Source organism: Lynx rufus, unplaced genomic scaffold, assembly GCF_022079265.1.
Source record: "Lynx rufus isolate CCGP_SWC_20201006 ecotype Redwood Valley unplaced genomic scaffold, mLynRuf1.p SCAF_30, whole genome shotgun sequence".
In the NCBI taxonomy this organism is placed as follows: Eukaryota; Metazoa; Chordata; class Mammalia; order Carnivora; family Felidae; genus Lynx; species Lynx rufus.
In genome coordinates this window covers 2,191,094-2,216,714 of record NW_025814846.1, presented here as the reverse complement: position 1 = coordinate 2,216,714, position 25,621 = coordinate 2,191,094, and the positions used below count along the sequence as shown (strand labels likewise).

The following is a 25,621-nucleotide window of genomic DNA, read 5'->3' as shown; positions in this document are numbered from 1 at the left end:
ATGGCCTTCCTTTCCCGACTGGGTCTTCACGAATGCCTCCAAACCCTGTCTGTTTTGCAGTGGCTCCCCGTCTACGTATTTTTAGGTAAGTGAACACCAGGGGTTGGAGAGCACAGGAGAACAGGCCAAGAACGAGGGCAAGAATCCCAGATGAGGAAGGCTCCAAAGAGATCATTTGGCTGGTTCCCCCCCCCCCGCCACACCCCACCCACCCTCTTTGGGAAGGACTATTGCTTCTCACCCAGAAAGATGGATGCTGTTGAGCAAGAATGAAATCATTAGGTTTCTAATGAAATCATCAGATTTCCCTCTTTCCAACTGAGGGCATGAAGGCCATGAGTGAGCCTTTGGTTGTTCTGGTTTAAAGATCACCGCAGCCTTCCCAGGACTGCCCCCTGTTTTGTTGTTGTTTTTTTTTTTTTTTTGTTAATTTCAACATTTTATTTAAATTACAGTTAGTTAACATATAGTGTAGTATCACTTTCAGGAGTAGAATGTAGTGATTCATCACATACAGCACTCAGTGCTCACCCCAACAAGTGCTCTCCTTAATGCCCATCACCCATTTTATGCATCCCCCTGCTCACTCCCTCTGAACTTGCCAAAAAGAGTCCTATTCAGGGTTGGGGGCAAAGGTGATGGTGGCTTGCAGAGTTGGTATTGCTAGGTAGGCATAAGGTGATTCTCTAGTCTAAAACTATGGGGAGAAAATTCTGGAAAATCTGGGAGCTGCCCTAGTGACTCATTAAACAAACATTTTTTAAAAGTTTTTAAAACATTTATTTATTTTTGAGAGAGAGAGAGAGACAGAGAGAGAGTGCAAGTGGGGATGGGGCAGGGAGAGAAGGAGACATAGAATCTGAAGCAGGCTCTAGGCTCCAAGCTGTCAGCAGAGAGTCCAATGTGGGGCTCGAACCCACAAGCCGTGAGTTCATGACCTGAGCCAAAGTTGGATGCTTAACCAACCGAGCCACCCAGGCACCCCAGACAGAACTTTAATAAAAGGCAAGTTGCTCAGTGGACTCAGAGCATGGCAATTATCAGTGCTGGGCAAATGGGTTGAGAGTGCTAAGCTTTTCCCAACCGGAATCTAGGACTTCATGGGCAACCAATTCCAGGGCCAAAGCTTGGAAACTGGATGGGGAGAAATGTCACCCTGAAGGCAGCCAATTCCAATCTATGGGAGACTATATGATCCCTTAGAGCAGAGGGCCTTAACCAAAGGCCTATGGACCTAGAATTGGGGGTAGGGGTGGACAACTTTGAATTCATATAGCAAAATTTACCTTTATTTTCACTAGCTTCGAATTGAAATAATGAATGTAGGCAACAAGCCACAGAAACATTAACAGCACCAGTGAATTTGTCAGTAATAGACATCACAGATTTGCGTTTCATTTGCCAGTTGTTGCAGGCATCTCGAAATGTCATTTATGCTCACGACTACTTCAAAATGCCAGTGGTTATTGGAACTGCCATTAGGTCTGTTATTTGATGCATAAACCAAGAAGCCCATGTTACTATGACACATTTTTGGTGATGTTTTGAGAACTGTGTTTTAATATTTTGCATTTCCTTTGTAAGTCTATATATTTTATTTTGTGCATTTATAATATTATTCAGAGAAGGGGTCCATAGGCTTCACCAGACTGCCAAAGGCATCTGTGACTGCCAAAGATGATGACTTATTGAGCCTTATTGAAATCAAATCATGCTGAGCACTTAGTTCATCAATGGCCTGACTCTAGCTGTATTAAGGGGGGAAAAAGCAATTTTTTTGTAAACTTGCTTCTAGTCTTTCATATTTTCTGTTTTCCTTTATGTTTGTCTTAACTCCTCAAACAGACCCTTTTGACAAGTTGCAGCCCTCAGGAAAGTGAGGGGGGCACAGGAATGTCCTAAAAGTCTTGGTATTGCGGTGGCAGCCACCATTTCAAGTCTGGATCCTAGAAAGAGTGGGCAAGTCTGGGGACTAGAGAGCAGGGAAAAGAGGTCAAGAGAGGAAGAGGGGCGCCCAGGTGGCTCAGTTAAGCGTCCAACTTTGGCTCAGGTCATGATCTCACAACTCTGTGAGTTTGAGCCCTAAGTCTGGCTCTGTGCTGACAGCTCAGAGCCTGGAGCTGCTTTGGATTCTTTGTCTCCCTTTCTCTGCCCCCCCTACAAAGATAAACATTAAAAAATTTTTTAATAAAAGAGAGAGGAAGAGGTGTGTAAGTTCTTCCCTTTAGGTGTGGAGTCTGTACTGACCCAGAAACCCTTTGTGTGGTCTTCGAACACAAGTGCCCAGATTATTCTGACTCTTCTAGGGAGCACTCCTCAATAAAATGTTTTCATTTTTCTCCCAGAAAATGATTTGTTTTTAAGTATTTTCTTCTCTCTTCCTTTCCCCCTTTCAAAGGACACTGTGGACAGGGATAGGGTACAAGGCACATCCAACACTGAATATGTAAGGGCCCATAGGTGAGGGTTAGCCTCCTAGTAATGCCCACTCCCAGCCCCCCGCCCCCCGCCATCTTACCAGCTTCCACTTCTTCTGGAAGAGCTGGAGGTGTGGGGTGGGGATGTTATGGACAAATGATGGCACCTACGTGTCTAAAGTGAAAACACTAATAATAAGTGTGAATGTTTTCTTTCACCTGCATTTTTAAAAGTTTTTTTTAATTGTGGTAAAATACATATAATATCAAACCAACCATTTTAACTATTTTTCAGTGTACATTAGAGCAGCATTAAGTACATTCAGTGTTGTGCAACTGTCACCACCATCCACCTCCAGAGCTCTCTTCCTGAAGTCTGTACCCATTCAACAAGAACTCACCATTGTCCCCTCCCCCCAGCCTCTGGCAACTACTCTTCTACTTTCTGTCTCTGTGAATTTGACTCCTCTGGGTACTTCATATAAGTGGAATCATACACTATTTGTCCTGTTGCGACTGGCTTATTTCACTTAACATAATATCTTCATGTTTCACCCACACTGTATCACATGACAACATTTCCTTCCTTGTTAAGGCTGAATAATATTCTATTGTGTGAATATTGTAAATAATGCTTCTGTGAACATGAGTGTTCAAATATATCTCTGTGATCCTGTTTGCAATTCTTTTGGATATATTCCCAGAAGTGGAATTGCTGGATCACATGGAAATTCCATTTTAAATTTTTTGAGGAACAGCTACACTGTTTTCCACAGCACCTGCACCCATTTTACATTCCCACCAACAGTGCACAAGTTCCAATTTCTCCACATTCTCTCCAACACTTCTTTATTTTCTGGGGGTTTTTAATAGGAGCCATCTTTTTTTTTTTCAACGTTTATTTATTTTTTGGGACAGAGAGAGACAGAGCATGAACGGGGGAGGGGCAGAGAGAGAGGGAGACACAGAATCGGAAACAGGCTCCAGGCTCTGAGCCATCAGCCCAGAGCCTGACGCGGGGCTCGAACTCACAGACCGCGAGATCGTGACCTGGCTGAAGTCGGACGCTTAACCGACTGCGCCACCCAGGTGCCCCAATAGGAGCCATCTTAATGAATGTGAGGTGATATCTCATTGTGGGATTTTGATTGCATTTCCCTAACAATTAGTGATGTTAAGCATCTTTTCATATGCTTGTTGGCCATTTGTCTTGACTTATTTTTTTTTCTTTTTAAAAAATGTTTATTCATTTTGAGAGAGAAAGAGAGCAAGCACGAGCAGGGAGGGGTAGAGAGAGAATCTCAAGCAGGCTCAGCGCCGCCAGCACGGAGCCCGACACCGGGCCCGGTCCTACAAAGTGTGAGATCATGACCTGAATGGAAACCAAGGGTCAGAAGCTTAGCCGACCGAGCCACCCAGGTGCCCCTATCTTGTCTTGTTTTTCATTGATTATTTTTATCATTCCATTTGCCTTCCTCTACTAGGTTAGATGTTATACATCCTGTTTCTATCATTTTAGTGATTGTGCTAGAAATACAACATGAATCCTGGGTCTTGGAGCATCTGTAACAGTGTAAGATGTCCCCAGAAGTGCCTAAGACATTCAAATCTGTTCAATAGTTGTAGAGCAAATACTAATTACAAGGTGGTGACGGTCCTTGTCGAAACTACCATGGATCAAGTACAAACTCCTTACTATCTAGCAACAAAGATAAAGCAATCAGGGGCGCCTGGGTGGCGCAGTCGGTTAAGCGTCCGACTTCAGCCAGGTCACGATCTCGCGGTCTGGGAGTTCGAGCCCCGCGTCAGGCTCTGGGCGCTCGGAGCAGCCATCGCTCGGAGCCTGGAGCCTGTTTCCAATTCTGTGTCTCCCTCTCTCTCTGCCCCTCCCCCGTTCATGCTCTGTCTCTCTCTGTCCCAAAAATAAATAAACGTTGAAAAAAAATTAAAAAAAAAAGATAAAGCAATCATTAGTTCCACCACTGTACACAGTTTATGCATCAGTGCTGGACACACACAGAAGTCACTACGATGTAAGACAGACTGTAGTAAGTGAAAGAAATAGTCACAACAAAGTGATATTAGGGTTTCAGGGAAAAATTATCACACCAAGTTAAGGGGATCAGGAAAAGCAGGAAATAGAAACAGTGAAACATGATGAACAGGACCAGGGTTCTCGAGTTTGTCAAACTTGGATAACAATTAGCTGTGTGACTTCCAACAAGTATTTGGACCCCTCTAAGCCTCAGTATCCCCATCCTCTTAGCTTGGTATACAGTAAATGCTCCATATAGAATAGCTTCCATCCTCCCTTCCTTTCTTCCTTCCTTCCTTCCTAAATTCCTTCCTTCCTCGATTTCCTTCTTAATTTTTTCATGCACCTGCTTTCCTTCATTCCTCTTTCTTGCTCAGAGCCTCCCTCAGCACCTCTCCACTTTCCTGAATGACGTTTAGAATCATGGCTGATTACTGAGCATCCCTGAAAGTAATGGGAGAGGAAATAGGGGGAAAGAGGAGAAAAAGGAGAGGAACAAGAAGGAGGGAAGAAGGGAGAAGAGAGGAATGAAAAGACAGTTTGGGGGAGGTGTAAAATACAAATATTCGTGACCCTTAGAATTAGGCAATGGCCCTGAGAGGCCCTCTGAGGGCCAGCTTCCATTGGAGGATGGCTCTCTGTCTCTTCTTTTCTGGGCATGTGTCACCATCTACCTAAACTGTTGCAATATCTGCTTTCCTGGCTCTCTACCCTCTAGTCTTCACCCTCTCCAATCTATTCCACTGCTTGCTCCCAGTAGAGTCTTTTGAAAACATCTTTAATTACAGTCCTCTCCTGCTCAAAAATAGTCAGTGATTTCCCACTGCCTACTCAGTGATGTACAAATATGTTAGCCTGGGCATTCAAGGCCCTCCTCCACTCTCTGGCTCTAACCTTTAACCAGCTCATCCCCCCACTCTTCCCCTATAAGAAGCTTGTGTTCCAAGCAGTCTATTCATAGAACAAACATAAAGGGTACTCTCCCACTCCTTCACCTATGCTCTGACTATTCCCTCCACTGGAAAGATGTTCTGATCCCTCTCCCTGGACTAATAATCATGGACAACCTGTCCTTTGAAATATTGCTCAATTCACATCTTCTCTGCAACATTTTCTAGCCAACCCAAGACCGTATCACCTCTGAAAGTCCAAAGCACTTTGTAAAAATAGGTTAGGTAGCAGCCCTTGTATCCTTTGCCCCCTCTACTCAATAAGCCCCATGAGAATAGGAGCCATATCTTGTCATAGTTATATTTCTCACAAGACCAGGCCTGACACTAAATTGACACTAAATTCTAAATTCTCCCTCAGTAGAGACCATTAAGTCCATCTCTTTTTCTTTTTCCTCTCTTTCACCTGATCACCTCTGATCACCCCCCACTTTTTTTAGGTCTGCCTTCTTTCTCTGGTTTCTGATACTACATAAAATAGAACATAGTCTTAGTAATCAGATAGGCCAGGTCTGCCACCTGTTGCTACTGGACCTTGTGCAAGTAAGTCAATGTTATTTCTTCTTAAAGTTTATCTATCTGATTTTGAGAGGGGGAGGGGCAGAAAGAGAGGGAGAGAGAGAATGCTAAGCAGGCTCTGCACTCTCAGTGCAGAACCTGATGCAGGGTTTGACTTCACAAGCTGTGAGATGATGACCTGAGCCAAAATCAAGAGTTGGACACTTAATTGACTGAGCCACCCAGGTGCCTCCATCAATACTATTTTTATGTGATCTTCACAAGTAAGCCATTCACCCTCCACCATTGTAGAAACAGAGTATAGTATCTTCCTCTAAATACCATTCTGAAGATCAAAGAGCCAAAAAAAATCCTCAATAGATGTTCATTTTCTTTCTTTCTGTTATAGAAATTGACATTACTTCAAGCCCAACCACTCCAACTCATAAGACACTGCCAACCTTGCCATTTAATCAACAGAGGAAAGCCAACCACTTCTGAGACAAGCACCCTACATTCTGATTTCATTGCACCTTCAGGAAGAATAATGAGTAACTATATCCTAGAAAATTAGGCAAATAGAGACTTTAATACTTTCCTAGCATTCCCAGATCCTTCAAGGCATTATTCATTCACCCCCTACATCTGATCAACTGCCAAACTCTGAAAATTCTACCTCCATAGTATCTTTCAAATTGGTTTGAGAAATAGTAACCTACTTCGTGTTCCCATTGTCTCTCATCTAAACTACTGCATCTTGGGGCACCTGAGTGGCTCAGTCAGTTGAGTGTCTAACTCTTGATTTCGGCTCAGGTCATGATCTCAGTTCATGGGATTGAGTCCCACACTGGGCTCTGTGCTGACAGCACAGAGCCTGCTTCGGATTCTCTCTCTCCCTCTCTCTGCCCCTTTCCTGCTCTCTCTCTCTCTCTCAAATATAAATAAACACTTTAAAAATATATTACTGCATCTCTTAATTAGTGCCTACAGTTTCTCTTGCTACTACAATTATCTTCCTGATACACAGATATGATCATGCTGTTCCTCTGCTTGATAACCTTCACTGGCTTCATATTTCCTCTAGCATGAAGCCTAATCTCCCCAGCTTCCTTCTCAGTTCCATCTCCTATTCCATGTCTTCCCCGTCTCCCTGTACTTTTTCAGGTTATGGTGTTATGGGCCTTGGGCTCCTCCATCTACAGATCTTTGTTCAAGTTCTTCCTCATGCATGGAAAGCCCTTCCTCCACTAATCTCTCTGTCAGAATCCTACTCTTTCTCCAAAATTCAACTTAAATCTTACCCTCCACAAGAAGCCTTTCCAGGTTCCCCAGCAGTAAGGAATGGTCTTCTGCTTGGGTTCACATAAAATAACATTTGACTATATAGTCTTACCCTCTGGAATCTATCCACTGTTTATGGTATCAATTTTCTCCACTAGACTGTCAGTTCCTGGAAGGCATGAACTTTCTTTCCTACAGGTATTAATATGAGGTAACACACACAAAGTGTCTAAAATAGCTCTTGACACGTAGTAAAGACTCCACAAATGCTACCTACTTTTTTCCTAAAGCTTGGAACTTTTTATTCCCCCAAAGTTTGACCACTCCGAGCATCACATTTGTTCATATATAAAATGGGGATAATAAAATTATCTATTTGTCAGGGTTATGAGAGAATTAAATGAGATAATGTACATTAAGTCCTGAACGAGTGCTTATTAATAATAAGTGCTGAGGGTGCCTCAGTGGCTCAGTTAAGCATCTGACTCTTGATTTCAGCTCAGGTCATGATCTCACAGTTCATGAGTTTGAGCCCCACATTGGGCTCTGTGCTGACAGCATGGGGCCTCCTTGGGATTGTCTCTCTCCCTCTCTCTCTCTCTATCCCTCCCCTGATCTCTCTGTCTCTATCTCTAAATAAATAAATAAATAAATAAACTTAAAAATTTATAAAACAAAAGAAGCTTAGTGTCTAATAGGGAGAGGGCTAGACTTGTGAGGTACTAACTACATAAGCACCAGAATGAAACAGGGTCAAACAGAAGCATAAGTAATGTGCTGTGGTTGTGTGGAGGAGGGAACCCTTCATTCTGAGCAGAGAATCACCAAAAGTATCATCAAGGGGGTATCATTTGAGCAAATCCTTGAAGGCTGAAAGAACTTTGATAGGCAGAAAGTTGAAGAGAGGGTAGTCAGAATAAAGGAACAGCACCACCAAAGGTATAGAGTTGGGAATGGGGAGTACACTAAGGTGGTTGGGCCCCTGTTTCCCATGTTTCAGCCATTCACATCCCACCTTCTGGATTTTCTACAGTTGAGTACCACCTATGCTATTATGACTTAACATTTTTTTCCAAATTGACTCATTGCTGTTACCTAAATTAGTGTATTATAACAGATATTTTAGATCACTACCATAAATTCACTTTTTATTCACTATATATTAAAATGATTTACCATCCATACACCACCTCAGATCATCTAGTGTACCTACAGTGATATAAGGACAATGCTTTGAGAAATACTGGGCTAGAGCATAAGCAGTATGAGTGCAGGTAGTGAGAGATGAGGTGAGGAAGGTGTTTGGGGCTAGTCCACGGAGGGACTACATGTTTACACTTTTTTTCTGTTGCAGTGGGAAAATATTGAAGGTTTCAGAGGCAAACAACATTATGACTGTGCTTTAGAAAGCAATCTGGCAATAACATGGAAAATGGACCAGAGGGGAAGGGACACGCAGGCAAAAAGAACAGACTCAAGATTGCAGTCCAAACCCGAGGAGTTCAAGCCTTCAACCATAGCAGTAGCAATGGAGATACAGGCAGGAGAATGAATGGGAAAGAGAAAGAAGTCGAAGATAGTGCCAAAACATTGAAACTGTGACGTTTATCTTGAGGCCTAAAAGATAAATATGAACTAGCCAGGAAAGAGCTGAGGAAAGGTTCTTCCAGGTAAAAGGGACAAAATGCACAGAGGCCCAGAGGCTAGAGAGCAGAATGAATTGAAGGAACTGACGGAACAGTATGGTGGAGTGCAGAGGACAAGGGGGTGGCCCGGGGCTCCACCACAGAGTGCCTTTGAAACCCAGATTACAAGACTGGACTTCACCCTAAGAGTCATAGGAAGCCATGTTAGATGTTGAATTATTAAATTACCATTTGCTCCCCAATGTTCTTATATTTACGCCATTTGGTGAAGAAACTGTCTTTTTCCCATTGTATATTATTGACTCTTTTGCCATAAGTTAATTGATCATATATGTGTGGGTTTATTTCTGGGCTCTCTATCCTATTCCATTGATCTATGTTTTTTTTAATGTTTATTTGTTTTTGAGAGAGAGAGAGAGAGAGACAGAGTGTGAGCAGGGGAGGGGTAGAGAGAGAAGGAGACACAGAATCTGAAGCAGGCTCCAGGATCTGAGCTGTCAGCCCAGAGCCTGACATGGGGCTCAAACCCCCCAACAACAAGATCGTGATATGAGCTGAAGTTGGACACTCAACCTACTGAGCCACCCAGGTGCCCCTGATCTATGTGTTTTTATGCCAGTACAATACTGTCTTGATTACTATAGCTTTGTAGTATAGTCTGAAATCAGGAGTATGATACCTCCAGCTTTATTCTACTTTCTCAAGATTGTTTTGGCTATTCAAGATTTTTGGAAGTTCCACACAAATTTTAGAATTATTCTAATTCTGTGAAAAATGTCATTGGGATTTTGATAGAGATTGCATTGAATTTGTAGATTCCTTAAGGTGGTATGGACATTTTAACAATGTTAATTCTTCCAATCCATGAGCACAGACCATCTTTCCATATATTTGTGTCTTCTTCAATTTCCTTTATCAATGTCTTGTAGTTTTCAGTGTACAGGTCTTTCACCTCCTTGGGTAAATTTATTCCCAGGTATTTTTTTTATGCAGTTGTAAATGGGATTGTTTTCTTACACTCTCTTTGTGATGGTTTGTTGTTAGTGTATAAAAATGCAGCAGATTTCTGTATATTGATTTTATTTCCTGCAACTTTACTGAATTCATTTATTAGTTCTAACAGTTTTTTTTTGTAGTCTTTAGGATTTTCTCTATATAGTATCATGTGATCTACAAATAGTGAGTATTTTACTTCTTCCTTTCTGATTTGTATCCCTTTTCTTTCTTTCTTTTTTTTTTTTTTTTTTGGTCTAATTGCTGTGATTAGGACTTCCAATATGTTGAATAAAAGTGGTGAGAATGGGCATCTTTGTCTTGTTCCTAATCTTAGCAGAAAAACCTTCAGCTTTTCACTGATGAGTATGTTAGCTGTGGGTTTGTCATATATGGTCTTTATTATATTGAGGTACATTCCCTCATGAGTTTTTATCATAAATGGATGTTGAATTTTGTCAGGTGCTTTTTCTGCATCTATTGAGATAATCATGTTATTTCTATCCTTCATTTTTATTAATGTGGTGTATCATGTTGTTTGACTAGTGGATGCTGAACCATCCTTGCATCTCTGAAATAAATCCCACTTGATCATAGTATATGATCCTTTTAAATGTGTTACTGAATTCAATTTACTAATATTTTATTGAGGATTTTTGTGTTTTGTTCACTAGGGATATTGGCCTATAATTTTTTCCCTTTTTCTTTTTTTCTTTTTTCGTGTGTGTGTGTGTGTGTGTGTTGTTGTTCTTGTCTGGTTTGGGTATCAGGTTACTTCTGGCCTCATGAAATGAGTTTGGAAGTGTTCCCTCCTTTTCAGTTTTTTGGAAGAGTTTGAGAAGAGTAGGTATTAAATCTTTTGTGAATGTTTGGTAGAATTTACCAGTGAAGCCATCTGATCCTGGACTTTTGTTTGTTGAGAGATTTTTAATTACCAGTCAGTCTAGTTCTTCACGATTCAATCTTAGAAGATTGTATGCTTCTAGGAATTTATCCACTTCTTCTAGGTTTCCAATTTGTTGGCATAATAATTGTTTTTTTTTAATTTTTTTAATGTTTATATATTTTTGAGAGAGAAAGAGACAGAGCATAAGTGGGGGAGGGGCAGAGAAAGAGGGACACAGAGAATGTGAAGCAGGCTCCAGGCTCCAAGCTGTCAGCACAGAGCCTGACGCAGGGCTTGAACCCACGAACTGTGAGATCATGACCTGAGCCGAAGTCAGATGCTCAACCAACTGAGCCACCCAGGTGCCCCTGTGGCATAATAATTGTTAATAGTCTCTTGTGATCTTTTGTATCTCTATGATATCAGTTAAAGTGCTCCTCTTGCATTTCTATTTTTATTTATTTGAGCCCTCTCTTTTTTCTTGATGAGTCTGGCTAAAGATTTGTCAATTTTGCTTATCTCTTCAAATAACAAGGTCTTAGTCTGGGGTGCCGGGGTAGCTCAGTTGGTTAAGCGGCTGACTTTGGCTTAGGTTATGACCTCACAGCTCATGAGTTCAAGCCCCACATTGGGCTCTGTGCTGACAGCCTGGAGCCTGCTAACAACTCAGAGCCTGGTTCGGATTCTGTGTCTTCCTCTCTCTCTGCCCCTCCCTTGCTCGTGCTGTCTCTCTCTCTCTCTGTCAAAAATAAATAAACATTTAAAAAACAAGAACAAGCTCTTAGTTTTATTGATCTTTTCTGTTGTCTTTTTACTCTTTGTTTCATTTATTTCTGCTCTGATATTTACTGTTTCCTTCCTTCTATTCACTTTGAGCTTTATTTGTTCTTTTTCTAGATCCAGTAGATGTAGCATTAGGTTGTTTGACATTTTTCTTGTTACTTGAGGTAACAGTGTATTGCTATAAAGTTCCCTCTTAAAACTGCTTTTGCGGGGCACCTGGGTGGCTCAGTCGGTTAAGCGTCCGACTTCAGCCAGGTCACGATCTCGCGGTCTGTGAGTTCGAGCCCCGCGTCGGGCTCTGGGCTGATGGCTCAGAGCCTGGAGCCTGCTTCCGATTCTGTGTCTCCCTCTCTCTCTGCGCCTCCCCCATTCATGCTCTGTCTCTCTCTGTCTCAAAAATAAAACTTTAAAAAAAAACTGCTTTTGCTTCTTCCCACAATTTTTGGACTACTGTATTTCTATTTTCATTTGTCTCCAGGTGTTTTTAATTTTCTCCTTTGATTTCTTCATTGACCCATTGGTTGTTCAGTAGCATGTTGTTTAGCTTCTACATACTGGGATGCTTCCAGTTTTCTTCTTGTAGTTGATTTCTAGTTTCATAGTATTGTGATTGGAGGAAAATGCTTGATATCTCAATCTTTTTAAATTTACTGAGACTTGTTTTGTGGCCTAATATGATCTATCCTGGAGAATGTTTCATGTGCACTTGAAAAGAAAGTGTATTATGCTACTTGGGGAAGAAATATTCAGTATATGTCTATTAAGTCCATCTTGTCTCATGTGTCATTAAGGCTGATGTTTCCTTATTGCTTTTCTGTCTGGATAGTCTATCCATGATGTAAGTGAGGTATTAAACTCCCCTACTATTACTTTATTGCTTGCTGTCAATTTCTCCCTTTAGGTCTGTTAATATTTGTTTTACATATTTATGTGCTTCTACGTTGGGTGTGTAAATATTTACAAATATTATATCCTCTTGTTAGATTGACCCCTTTATCATTAAGTAATGTCCTTCTTTGTCTTTGTTTGCAGTCTTTGTTTTGAGGGTTCTTTTTTGACATTTTATTTTATGTTTATTAAAGTACAATTGACATACAATGTTACATTAGTTTCAGGTGTGCAACATAGTTATTCAGCAACTCTATAGTTATGCTATATTCACCACAAGTGTATCTACCATCTGTCACCATACACACTATTACAATACCATTTACTATATTCCCTATGCTGTACCTTTCATTCTCATGACTTACTCATTCCATGATTTAAAGCCTGTGCTTCCCATTACCCTTCACATTTTGCCCATCCCCCTTCATAGCCATCAGTTTGTTCTCTATATTTATGGGTATGTTTCTGCTTTGCAGTTTTCTTTTTTCATTTTGTCTTGAACAATCCTAAAAATTGTATTTTTACTCCCCCCGTGTTCTTTTTTTTAAAGTAAACTCTAGGGGCGCCTGGGTGGCGCAGTCGGTTAAACGTCCGACTTCAGCCAGGTCACGATCTCGCGGTCCGTGGGTTCGAGCCCCGCGTCAGGCTCTGGGCTGATGGCTCAGAGCCTGGAGCCTGCTTCCGATTCTGTGTCTCCCTCTCTCTCTGCCCCTCCCCCATTCATGCTCTGTCTCTCTCTGTCCCAAAAATAAATAAACGTTGAAAAAAAAATTAAAAAAAAATAATAAAAAAATAAAGTAAACTCTACCCCCAACAGTGGTGTCTCCCTGCCCATGTTCCCTGGGAGTGCCTCTGGATGTGAGGCAAACCTGAACCTGCCCCTCAGGCTGAAACTTGAGGACAAGAAAATAAAACTTTTTCACATGAAGACTGGGGGATTTGTTTCAGTCTGTTGTTTGTGCAGTGCCCTGTGGGTGGTAGCCTGCCAAAGACTATCTCTCCAATTATTTTGGACTCATGGGGCCCAGAAATGCAATTCCCCCTGGCCACCCACGCCAGGTGCTCAGGGGGTGTCCTTTGTGTGGGCTGCATGTGCTTGCTGACTCAGTGGGCCACAACTGTGAACATGAGGGTGGGGCACTTGGCCAGCCCAGCTGCAGTGGGGTAGGCTACACCTGCAGTTCATGGGTGGCACTCCCAGTGGAGCTAGCAGGCTAGAGGTAGGGTTTGTAAAAGTCACCTGCTAGTGCCAACCAATAAAGCAGAAGAACTCAAAAATGACACCCACCAGTGCCTCCATCCTTGGAAAGCATTCCAACAAGTTTCTGCTTCTTCAGCAGATAATTTAAGATTAACAAATGAGTGTCCTTATCAGATAAAGGGTTAGTATCCAAAATCTACAAAGAACTTATCAAACTCAACACCCAAAAAACAAATAATCCAGTGAAGAAATGGGCAAAAGACATGAATAGACACTTCTCCAAAGAAGACATCCAGATGGCCAACCGACACATTAAAAAATGCTCAACATCACTCATCATCAGGGAAATACAAATCAAAACCACAATGAGATACCACCTTACACTTGTCAGAATGGCTAACATTAACAACTCAGGCAACAACAGATGTTGCCAAGGATGCAGAGAAAGAGGATCTCTTTTGCATTGTTGGTGGGAATGCAAGCTGGTGCAGCCACTCTGGAAAACAGTATAGAGGTTTCTCAAAAAACTAAAAAGAGAACTACCCTACAACCCAGCAATTGCACTATTAGGCATTTATCCAAGGGATACAGGTGTGCTATTTCGAAGGGACACATGCACCCCCATGTTTATAGCAGCACTATCAATAGCCAAAGTATGGAAAGAGCCCAAATGTCCATCGATGGATGAATGGATAAAGAAGATGTGGTATACATATATAATGGAGTATTACTCGGCAATCAGAAAGAATGAAATCTTGCCATTTGCAACTACGTGGATGGAACTGGAGGGTATTATGCTAAGTGAAATTAGTCAATCAGAGAAAGACAAAAATCATATGAATTCACTCATATGAGGACTTTAAGAGACAAAACAGATGAACGTAAGGGAAGGGAAATAAAAATAATATAAAAACAGGGAAGGGGACAAAACAGAAGAGACTCATAAATATGGAGAACAAACTGAGGGTTACTGGAGGGGTTGTGGGAGGGGGGATGGGCTAAATGGGTAAGGGGCATTAAAGAATTTACTCCGAAATCATTGCTTCACTATATACTAATTTGGATGTAAATCTTAAAAAATAAAAAAAGTTAAATCATAAAAACAAAAACAAAAACAAATGAGTGTCCTCAAAATATGATCCAGGCTCCTTTCAAACTGTTGCTTTTGTGCTGGATCCCAGGGCAAGAGGGTCTGTACATAAGCCCTTTCAAGAGTGAATGAATCCTCCATTTCCTATGGCCCTATGGTTCTCCTGAAAGTAAACCCCATTGATTTTTAACACCAGATGCTGTGCGGTCTCATCTCTCTGGTGCAGTTCCCAAGGGTTGGGAGGCCTGAAATGGGGCACAAACCCCTCAGTCCTTAGGGATGAGCTCCAGATTTTGACACCCCTTCCAATTGTGGCTCACTGTTCCTGAGGTAGGGATTTCTTGCTAGACTGTGTCTCCACCTCTCCTACCTATCTCAATGTGGCCCTTTTATTCTTTGTCATGGAGTCTCTGTTCAGCTAGGCTTCAAGCCCTTTTCAGAGGGAATTGTTTCTTCTGTAGCTGTAGAGATACTGTGTTCGTGGGAGAAGGTGAGTTCAAGATCTCTGTTGAACCCTCCTGTGGCCAGTTGATCTTTAACAAAGACGCAAAAGCAATTCAGTGGAAGAAGGGTAGTGTTTTAAACAAATGATGCTGGAACAATTGGATATCCATATGTAGTAAATGAACCTTGATCAAAATCTCGCATCTTAGGGGCACTTCAGTGGCTCAGTTAAGTGTCCAACTTCAGCTCAGGTCATGATCTTGCGATTCGTGGGTTCAAGCCTCTCTCATTGGGCTCTCTGCTGACAACTCAGAGCCTGGAGCTTGCCTCAGATTCTGTGTCTCCCTCTCTCTCTGTCCCTACCCCGCTCGCACTCTCTCTCTCTCTCTCTCTCTCTCTCAGAAATGAATAAATATTAAAAAAAATTTTAAACCTCACATCTTACTAAAAAAAATAACTCAAAGTGGATCAGAGACATAAATGTAAAACACAAAACTGTAAAACGTTTAGTAAAAAACTTATAAAGAAGCCTTCATTAAAAATAAGAAAAAGAAAACCTTCATGACATGAGGTGAGGTAAAAAGTTCTTAGATTTTACATCAAAAGCACAATCTGGAAAGGGGGGAAATGATACATTTGACTTCATCAAAATTAAAAGCTTTTGCCCTAAGAAAGAGCCTGTTTAGACAATGAAAAGATAAAGCAGACCGGGAGAAAATGTTTGCAAATCACATATCCAACAAAGAACTTGTATCCAGAATATATAAAGGACTCTTCTTAAAACTCACCACTAAAAACAAAACAAAACAAAACAAAACAAAAAAACTCAATTGAAAAATGGACTAAAGTGAAATGAACAGACACCTCACCGAAGAGGATATACAGAAGGCAGATGGAAGCATCATTAAGTATTTGGGAAATGCAAATTAGAATTATGATGAGATACCACACTACACATCTATTAGAATGGCTTGGCCATCTTCAATATAAACTAAATTAAGAGCCTACCTTATGTGAACCTCTTCCGTGATAATCCACACTACGACTTCTCCCTTCAACACAGACGAGATATTGGAAGCATCTCCTGGTGTCAAGGCCATAATATGTAAGGGAGGGTCACGTACACATACACACAAATGGTTGTTCTCCATCATTCTTGCCTCAGATACCTTTGCTTTCTGTCACAGAACTCCTTGGTCCATGAACTTTATCTCTTCCATGTTTGGCCTCTGTTTCTCTTATGTCTTTAAATCCCACTTCTGTCACTGTGAGTGATGCCAATGACATTCGAACAGACCAGGTCTGGCAGGCTTCTCCTCAAAGGACGTTTATGGTCTCCTGAGGTGCCACACCTGCAGTTCAAATAGATTCCACAAGGAGGATGGTGTTTATCAAGGTATGGCTGTTGGTTAGACTACCATTAGGACTTGTGAATAACTGAAAGAGATCAGATATAAGGTACACAATCCATCCATACTTTTTAAATAACATCACATTTAAATAGCACAAATCTGGCAAAACACTAACATTTAAGTTTACCTATTATTGAAAAGAGAAAACACTTATTTTATCTTCTAGCCAGTCTATAGATATTTGTTAAACACCTACTGTGTGCAGGGCACTGTTCTAAATACTGGTGATGCAAACTAAATCTATTTGAAGCAAGATATAAGAGAAATTATACACTCAGACTACCTTTAATTAATGATTTTTGCTGAGTTTTCCTCTAGAGCTTACCTAGCAAATTTACTCTCATCTTTTATGAGGATCAGGGGTAGTAGGACATTTATAGATGGCAAGCTTCCTATAAAATTTCTCCCACCACTATTTTCTATTTAATTGGCATGCTTATAAAAACTATCTCAGCCAGCTCTTGCAAAGAGGATTCAGCCTATCACTAAGATTTCTTCTACTCCATAACATGATCTTTAAAGAAAGGCCTGTTCTATCTTTTTTCCTATTATTTTCATCTATGTCCAAAATTCAAGAGACAAACCCACTTCTAAGTAATTTTTGAGTTTCTTTCCATTCTCTGGAAATTTTATCTCTCGTGATGTGGTTACCTGGTCAAAGAAGTCATTCCCTTAGCTGGGTCTTTTTTCATTAACAATATGTGTACTTGGCCCCTCTTTCTCATGACTGCAGATTTTAAAATGGGAATTCCCACTGCTGTGAGATGCATCATGTTTACATTTCATAGCCTTTTGTGGCCCTTTGCTAACAGAGATAATATTTCCCCTTCTGAACTTTTGAAACATTTTGAATGAGACAAAATTGAACCTAGTAAAGCAGTTTCTAATACATGTTTTCTTCTCAGCATCAAACAGCCTGTGTACTGCAGACAGCCCTTCTCCGCTGGTATGTGCTGGTTTAGCAGTCCCACAAAGAAAGGAGGGTTGAGCTTTTAGAAAGGAATTCCTGAAGTCCCAGAATGGGGATTTCAGCCACTGGTGCAAGTGCTGCTCTTGGGAAGCCACTTGCCAAGGAGGGCTGCTGTCCTTTGACCCCAGCTGAAGGCCTGCTCTGAGAATGTCATGGTTATGCAGTTTCCTCAGTTAAGATCTCAGCCATCAAAAGTACCCAGATCCAAGGACTCAGAGGTCAGCCTGGACTACAGCAGAGTGGGGAGGGTTTGTGAGGGAAGTGGGAAAGAAGGGTCTCACACCAGCCTTGACCTGCTCCTTCAGTAGAGAGCAGAGATGGTAGTTAGAATTATATTAAACTTGAAGGAACCTGAAGGGCATAAACCCTTTGTGTCCCCTCAGGAGCAATTCCTATTATTCTTATACCCTACTTTCTGATGTTCACTAAATTCTGGATCTTGTCTGTGCTCGCCTTAACCTGGCTCGCCTATGATTGGAATACTCACAGTCAAGGTAAGAGATGGGAAGAATGGTGGTACCTGTCTGTGCCAAGGATGGAACCACAGGGAGAAGGAAATGGATGGAGAGAGTGGAAGAGGCATAGGGAGAAGGGGTGCAAAGAAGAAAGATGGGGAAAGGGAAAGGAAATGAGATAGGAAGGTGGACAGCAGGAAAAATTAAAAGAAGCAAATACGGGTAGAGGGAAGGAGAGGAAGAGAGGGGAGCAAATCTGAGCAAAGAACAGAGATCTCTCCCAGGCTTCCTAAGAAGAATTAATAGGTTTCAGGGAATGTGCCCCCAGCCTTGGGATATCTTCCCATCACCTTCTTGGCTGGCTCCTGGAGAGCATGAACCTCCTATATCTTCTTGGGGGTTGGATTCAGGGACAGTACCTACAGCTCTGTGTTCTAGAAATATGGAATTATGAAAATGGGAACTCCTCTGTGACCTGAGGACTGTAGAAAGAACCCTCCACCTCTGGGATAGGTAGAGGGATTGGCAATATCTCACCTGCTCTTTCCTTCCCTTCTGTATCCACAGGTGGTAGGCGTTCAGCTTGGGTACGAAATTGGACCCTCTGGAAGTATTTTCAAAATTATTTCCCAATAAAGGTAACCACCCTTCCTCTGAGTGCCCTTGGTTTATGTTGCCTGGACTCACCTTTCCCACTTAGCTCCATGTTTTCAAAGGCTTTAGTGGCCAGCAGTGAAGGTCAAGGCCCAGAGGGCATAATGCAGAGTAGGCCCCCAAGATGGATGGGCAGGTGGGAAGATGGATAGAAAGCAGCCTTTCTTCACAGTGGCAAATCCTCTGAGCATCATAACCCCTGGCAATCCTATGAAAATGATTACATCCCAATGAACAGGGATTTGAGGCTCCCCAAGGAAAATAGGCTATGTGCTAGTATATGGGTCCACATGTCCTCTCTTCCTTCTTCTTATCCACTTCTCTGAGTTAATCTCCCTCTAACAGCTGGTGAAGACTCATGACATCTCTCCGGAACATAACTATATCATTGCCAATCACCCCCATGGCATTGTCTCTTATGGTGTGTTCATCAACTTTGCTACTGAGGCCACTGGCTTTTCTCGGATTTTCCCAGGCATCACTCCTTCAGTAGGGACCTTGGAAGGGATCTTCTGGATCCCAATTGTGCGAGAATATGTGATGTCAATGGGTGAGTATAAGAAATCATTCCATCCTCTGACCTACCTCAGGGCTCCAGCCCCAGTAAGCCCTAACAGTCCACATCTCACATCCTGCTAGAAGAGAACTTAGTAGAAAATGAGTCCAGAACACAGCCAGTAAAAGGAATATGTGGCTAAACATCAGGTTCTGTCCAAGATCTGGGAGGCAGGGTTTAGTTAGGCAGTAGGATAAGTTACAGGCATTTATAAGAGTTGCCAGGAATCCTTTCAGAGGAGGAAGCAGAAGACTGGATCTCAGGATTAAAGCAAAAGTGGAAAGCAAAAGGCAAAAGCCAAATATGAAACCCAAATGTAGGAAAAATCAGACATGAATGGGGCAGCTCAGATGAACTTTGCTAGATTCTTTCTGGGATGTCACTTGGCTTATTTTGGCCATTTGTATAGCAGCTTTCAAAATCTCTTAAAGACATTTTAAAGTCTCTCATACTAGCTTGTACCCTCCTTGCCCATGATCTTCATTTCCTGGGAACCCCTTCAAACTTGCATAAGATGTCAAGGAATAAAGGATAGGCATACATCAGAATCCAAGACAACTTCCCCATGCCAGGCTTTAAGCCAGGGTACTGTGACAAATGTCCTTCTCTCTGGATGAATATTCCACTTCTGGACACCAGAAAACAACTGAAACCAAACATTAAAAAGATACATTTATCTGGAGAGGTTAGGTGGGACCACTGAGTCCCAGAGGATGGTTCTGCTCCCCTCTGAGTTTGGCATGAACCAAATGATTAAGGCTTGGGGGCAACTTCTGCCATCTCAAGAGAGAATAAAAAGTAATCCCAGAGTAAAGATGAAAAGCAGAAGTGAGGAAAGACTCCATGACTGTTGTGGAACAGCAAGGTGTTACCCTCATTCCATAGTTTGTCTACATTTCAATTTGGTTTGTACAAGCTCCTGGATCTGCATACTCTACAGAAACCCAAGCCAATGGTGCCCAGTTGGCAGGTTGCTCTAGGGAGAAAGCAGGTTTCTGGTGGCTAGTCCTGATCACCCCTGAGGGAGAAAACTCTGGAGAGTCTCCAGACCTGTAAGACTGGGGAGAGTCAAAGATGGCTATGGTTTATGGGTAGAAAGGGAAGTGATGGGCTTAAATACTATTGAGCTAAGAGGAAGCAGGCAGAGGAACTCAAGGTATCCCCAACTGTAGTAGTACAGAACCTCCAATGCCAGAAGCTGACCCTAAGGACTAACCTCAGGCTACGGCTAACCCAGGATGTGGAGGTCAAAGACAAAAAAGTGGAAACAATATTCAGGAAACAGAACTGTCTCCAGCAGGAAGAGCCCAGAGGAACCCCCCACCCCAATCTCAGGCACCAAGTTTGTTATGCTACTTGATTCTTTGCTTTCACAGGTGTGTGCCCAGTGAGTGAGTTGGCCTTGAAGTATTTGCTGACCCAAAAAGGCTCAGGAAATGCTGTGGTTATTGTGGTTGGTGGAGCTGCTGAAGCCCTCTTGTGCCAACCAGGAGCCTCTACCATCTACCTTAAAGAACGTAAAGGTTTTGTGAAGTTGGCACTGAAGACAGGGTGGGTCCCCAGGTTCTGTACCCTATTGTCAGGGTGCCATAGGTACTCTGTAGCACCTCTCCAGAATGGTTCCCTCCCTTGGAAACCTGTTAAAGGGGGCTCCCTCTTTACTCTGCTTCCCTCTGCTCCTTCACACTGTGTCTTAATGGTGTTTGGGCCTCCAGATACATTTGTAGGCATTTCTTTTACTTGAAGTTGGAGAAAGAACAGTAGGAAAAGACCTTTACCTCCTTCCCATTAGCCTAGTTGGCTGTAGGTCTGGGGAAGTGGAGCTTCACTCTATATCAACCCATTAACTGAGAGGCCCAGAGAACCTACCCAGGGCAAGGAAGGCACTAGGCTTGGTGTTGTGGGGGTTGCAAAAATACAGAAGATATGGTTGTTGCCCCCAAACAGCATATAATTTGGTTTCAGGAATAGGATGCATTCCTTCAGCAGTCACTTAATGCTTACTGTGTGTCAGGCATAGTACTAGGCATTGAGGGTATAAAAATAAATAAGACCTTGTTCTTGCCTTTAAGAAACTGACAGTCCAGTGGGAACAACAGACATGCACACATATAACTATACAGGAGCCAACCACTTATCATCTCAACTACAACCCCCTCCCTGGTTTAAACTAGCATCATCTCTGCCCTAGATTATTACATAGTCTCCTAACTGCTCTACCTGCTTCTTTCCCTCTCTCCCCTACATCCAAGAGAATATTCTCAACTGTAGCTGATTACATTAAATGTGAGATTATGTCACTACTCCAAATGTTCCAATGGCTCCCATTTCACTCTGAGCAAAAGCCAAAATCTTTACAAGGGCCTGCAGAACTCTAAATAATCTGGTCCTTAGCCAGTCCCCATCACCTCCTGGTCTCACCCTTGCTTACTCTGTTAGAGCTACATTGGGCTCCTTGCTATACTTCAAACAAGCTACATGCTCCTGCCTTATGACCTTTGCTCTAGCTGTCCCCTCTGCCTGGAACATTATTCCTCCAAATAATTGATTGCTTTACCTCCTCCAGGTATTTGCTCAAATGTTGCTTCTCAATAAGGTCTATCTTGACCATCTTGCTCTACTTTTTCTGGTTGTGTTTATCATCCTCTTATATATCACTGATTTTATTTATTTATATATCTGTTTTTTGTTTATTTGTTGTTATCATTGTTTACTGTCTGTCTTCCCTCAAGAAAAAAATGTAAGCTCCATGAGGACAAAATTGTTTTTATTTTATTTTATTCCCCCCCCAGGGGAATTCTTTTTTTTTTCTGATTTTATTTTTTTAATTTTTTTTCTTCAATATATGAAATTTATTGTCAAATTGATTTCCATACAACACCCAGTGCTCATCCCAAAAGGTGCCCTCCTCAATACACATCACCCACCCTCCCCTCCCTCCCACCCCCCCATCAACCTTCAGTTTGTTCTCAGTTTTTAAGAGTCTCTTATGCTTTGGCTCTCTCCCACTCTAACCTCTTTTTTTTTTCCCTTCCCCTCCCCCATGGGTTTCTGTTAAGTTTCTCAGGATCCACATAAGAGTGAAAACATATGGTATCTGTCCTTTTCTGTATGGCTTATCTCAGCATCACACTCTCCAGTTCCATCCACGTTGCTACAAAGGGCCATATTTCATTCTTTCTCATTGCCACGTAGTACTCCATAGTGTATATAAACCACAATATCTTTATCCATTCATCAGTTGATGGACATTTAGGCTCTTTCCATAATTTGGCTATTGCTGAGAGTGCTGCTATAAACATTGGGGTACAAGTGCCCCTATGCATCAGTACTCCTGTATCCCTTGGGTAAATTCCTAGCAGTGCTATTGCTGGGTCATAGGGTAGGTCTATTTTTAATTTTTTGAGGAACCTCCACACTGTTTTCCAGAGTGGCTGCACCAGTTTGCATTCCCACCAAGAGTGCAAGAGGGTTCCCGTTTCTCCACATCCTCTCCAGCATCTATAGTCTCCTGATTTGTTCGTTTTGGCCACTCTGACTGGCGTGAGGTGATATCTGAGTGTGGTTTTGATTTGTATTTCCCTGATGAGGAGCGACGTTGAGCATCTTTTCATGTGCCTGTTGGCCATGTGGATGTCTTCTTTAGAGAAGTGTCTATTCATGTTTTCTGCCCATTTCTTCACTGGGTTGTTTTCCGGGTGTGGAGTTTGGTGAGCTCTTTATAGATGTTGGATACTAGCCCTTTGATATGTCATTTGCAAATATCTTTTCCCATTCCGTTGGTTGCCTTTTAGTTTTGTTGGGTGTTTCCTTTGCTGTGCAGAAGCTTTTTATCTTCATAAGGTCCCAGTAGTTCATTTTTGCTGACAAAAATTGTTTTTATCCATTTTATTCACTGATGTGTCCCTAGGGCTCAAAACAGTGCTGACACATAGAAAAAACTCAGTAGATGTGCTATAATGGAGATATATACAAAGTGCTATGGTAGCAATAATTGATGAAAAAATTTTCACTCCCAATGTAGAAGTTTCATAAGTGGGTGACATCTGAATTGTGAGCTAAAATAGTAGGAGTTGCCAATCAGACAAAATGGGAGAAAGAACTCAGTTGACCTACAATGTATCAAGCACTCTGTGAGGCCCTAGAGATTCAAAGATGAATGACACAGTTCCCACCTTTGATCAGCTCGACAGACAACTAGGGAGGAAGACAGGTAAGGAGATGACTGGAATAACTGAGTTAGAATAGTGTTAGTGTGGAGAAAGAGAAGCAGTAGATGAAGGGTACCTAATCTACACTATGGAGGAGGGAACTGGAGGTAGTCAAAAAAGGTTTCTTTAAGAGATTGAAATTGGAGCTGAGCATTGAAGGGCACAGTAGAATTATGTGAAGACATAGGAAGCATTTCTGGCAGAGGGAGCAGAATGTACGAAGCAGCATAGACAAGCAGCAACTTGGCACATTTAGAATGGCTAAGCAGATTGCAAGGAAGTGGTGGGGAGAGAGGAAGCTTGCCAGGTAGGCAGGGCTAGAGCACAAAAGCCATGGTAAGCAGCATGATACAAAGTGAGGATCTCTGGAAGAGTTTTAAAGAGAGAAATGACATGTCCAGATATGCAGTTTAGGAAGATCACTCTGGATGCTGGGTGCAGTGAAGGCAGTTACAGTGTCTAAAATTTGTTTCTTCCTATCAGGGGACAAGGTGCAGCAGCTCCCCACAAAGGGTTCATTTAGAAGGGTGGAGCATGGCAAGAATGAGACATGAAGATGTTTGGGTGATTGGGTTCTTGTCCTACAATGGGATGTTTGGAAAGTCTTCCCACCTTGGAGAGGGTTTTGCTGGGGGGAAGCTACCTGGGAGAGTTAATAATTATGCTCCTTTCTTTGCAGAGCGTACCTTGTCCCTTCCTATTCCTTTGGAGAGAATGAGGTTCACAATCAAGAGACCTTCCCTGAGGGCACATGGATAAGGTTCTTCCAAAAAACCTTCCAGGACACATTCAAAAAAATCCTGGGACTAAATTTCTGTACCTTCCATGGCCGGGGCTTCACTCGAGAATCCTGGGGCTTCCTTCCTTTCAATCTGCCCATTACCACTGTTGGTAAGCTTTCCAATACCTCTGGACCACTCTGGTCGTTGATTCCCACCACCCAGGTCATCCATCAAGTCCAGGAGACCCAGCACACAGCTGGGATGGGCACTGGGAATTCCAGTAGGTATGGTTGAGGGCAGGGTGGGCAGGACAACTAAACAAATAAGAGTTGTTGCCATTCCGTAGCTGCCAAGAGAGCATTATTATTCACATGCATTCCTTCAACACTCTTCTGAGCTTACTCTCATTCTCTTCAGCATGCATGAGATTAGGTATTTGGAGAATATGGGATGGGATGGGGCTAGAGCAGAGGGAAAGAACAGAGGAAAGGGAGGAGACACAGATACTGAGTTTCAGTATGTGGATCCCTCTGAGGGATGGGTAATTTGAGTTGAGGAAGGGAGGCTCAGATGCTTGTCTCTTCTCCTTCTCCATAGTTGGGGAGCCCCTGCCAATCCCTAGGATTAAGAAGCCAAACAAGAAGACAGTGGACAAGTACCATGCACTCTACATCAGTGCCCTGCGCAAGCTGTTTGACCAGCACAAAGTTCAGTATGGCTTTCCTGAGGCCCAGGAGCTGACAATCATATAACAGGAACTAGATTCCCCCATCACTAAAGTCCTAAAGCATTGATGGATCCAAATAGGGTAACCCAGAAGGAAGAACTTAGGGAGAGAGGAGAATCTCAGGCATGAGGGAGGAGGCCAACCAAGCCAGAAAGTACTTAATGAATGGGGTTTTGCAGAAGAAACCAAAGGAGCAGAAGAGTAGGCAACAACCCACTGTAGAAAGCAGAGTCTTGTGAATCCAAAGCTCTTTTTTTTTTTTGCCCCCTGATTCCAGCCAACCCTCTGACCAAAGGAATGAGAAGCCAAAAACCACCACCGTTCCCCCTTACCAAACCTTAGTGACACCATCACTCTTTAGATTTAGGCTTAGAAGCCTTGTTGAGAACAGGAATAGTTTGTTTCCTTCTCCTCCTTACAATTTGGGACCCACAACCAGGTAAACCAGGGACCTGAACTGTAGCTGCTGATCCAAACAGAAAGGATTCCCTCAGTTGTGACACAATTCTACACTGCAAAAGCTTGCCACACGCAGTTATGCTGTTTCTTCTATAAAAATAAAGGTCTATGGGCACCTGGGTGGCTCAGTTGCTTAAGTGTCTGAGTGTTGATTTCAGCTCAGGTCATGATTTCACAGTTTGTGAGTTCAAGCCCCACGTTGGGCTCTGTGCTGATCCTGTGGAACCTGCTTTGGATTCTCTATTTCTCTCCCTCTCTCTCTGCCCCTCCCCTGTTCATGCTCTGTTTCTCTCAAAATGAATAAATAAACTTTTAAAAAGTTAAAAATAAAAGTCTAGATGTA

At 42.3% G+C, this 25,621-nt stretch overlaps 1 protein-coding gene across 1 annotated transcript; it reads left to right on the top strand.

The window, feature by feature from the left end:
- DGAT2L6 (diacylglycerol O-acyltransferase 2 like 6) lies at window positions 1-25,342 on the top strand. The gene is made up of 7 exons (XM_047092596.1): window positions 1-85; window positions 17,878-17,988; window positions 18,517-18,587; window positions 18,949-19,153; window positions 20,536-20,710; window positions 24,050-24,261; window positions 24,690-25,342. Exons 1-7 carry the CDS (start codon window positions 1-3, stop codon window positions 24,842-24,844), a joined length of 1,014 nt encoding a protein of 337 aa, XP_046948552.1. The 3' UTR covers window positions 24,845-25,342.
- Window positions 25,343-25,621: the final 279 nt, after the last annotated feature.

Excerpts from the sequence above, each read along its gene's own strand:
- DGAT2L6 (XM_047092596.1), top strand. The coding sequence starts at position 1 with ATGGCCTTCCTTTCCCGACTGGGTCTTCACGAATGCCTCCAAACCCTG. Across the intron at positions 17,989-18,516 it reads TTGGAATACTCACAGTCAAG|GTGGTAGGCGTTCAGCTTGG; the intron begins GTAAGAGATGGG and ends CTGTATCCACAG. Across the intron at positions 18,588-18,948 it reads AAAATTATTTCCCAATAAAG|CTGGTGAAGACTCATGACAT; the intron begins GTAACCACCCTT and ends TCCCTCTAACAG.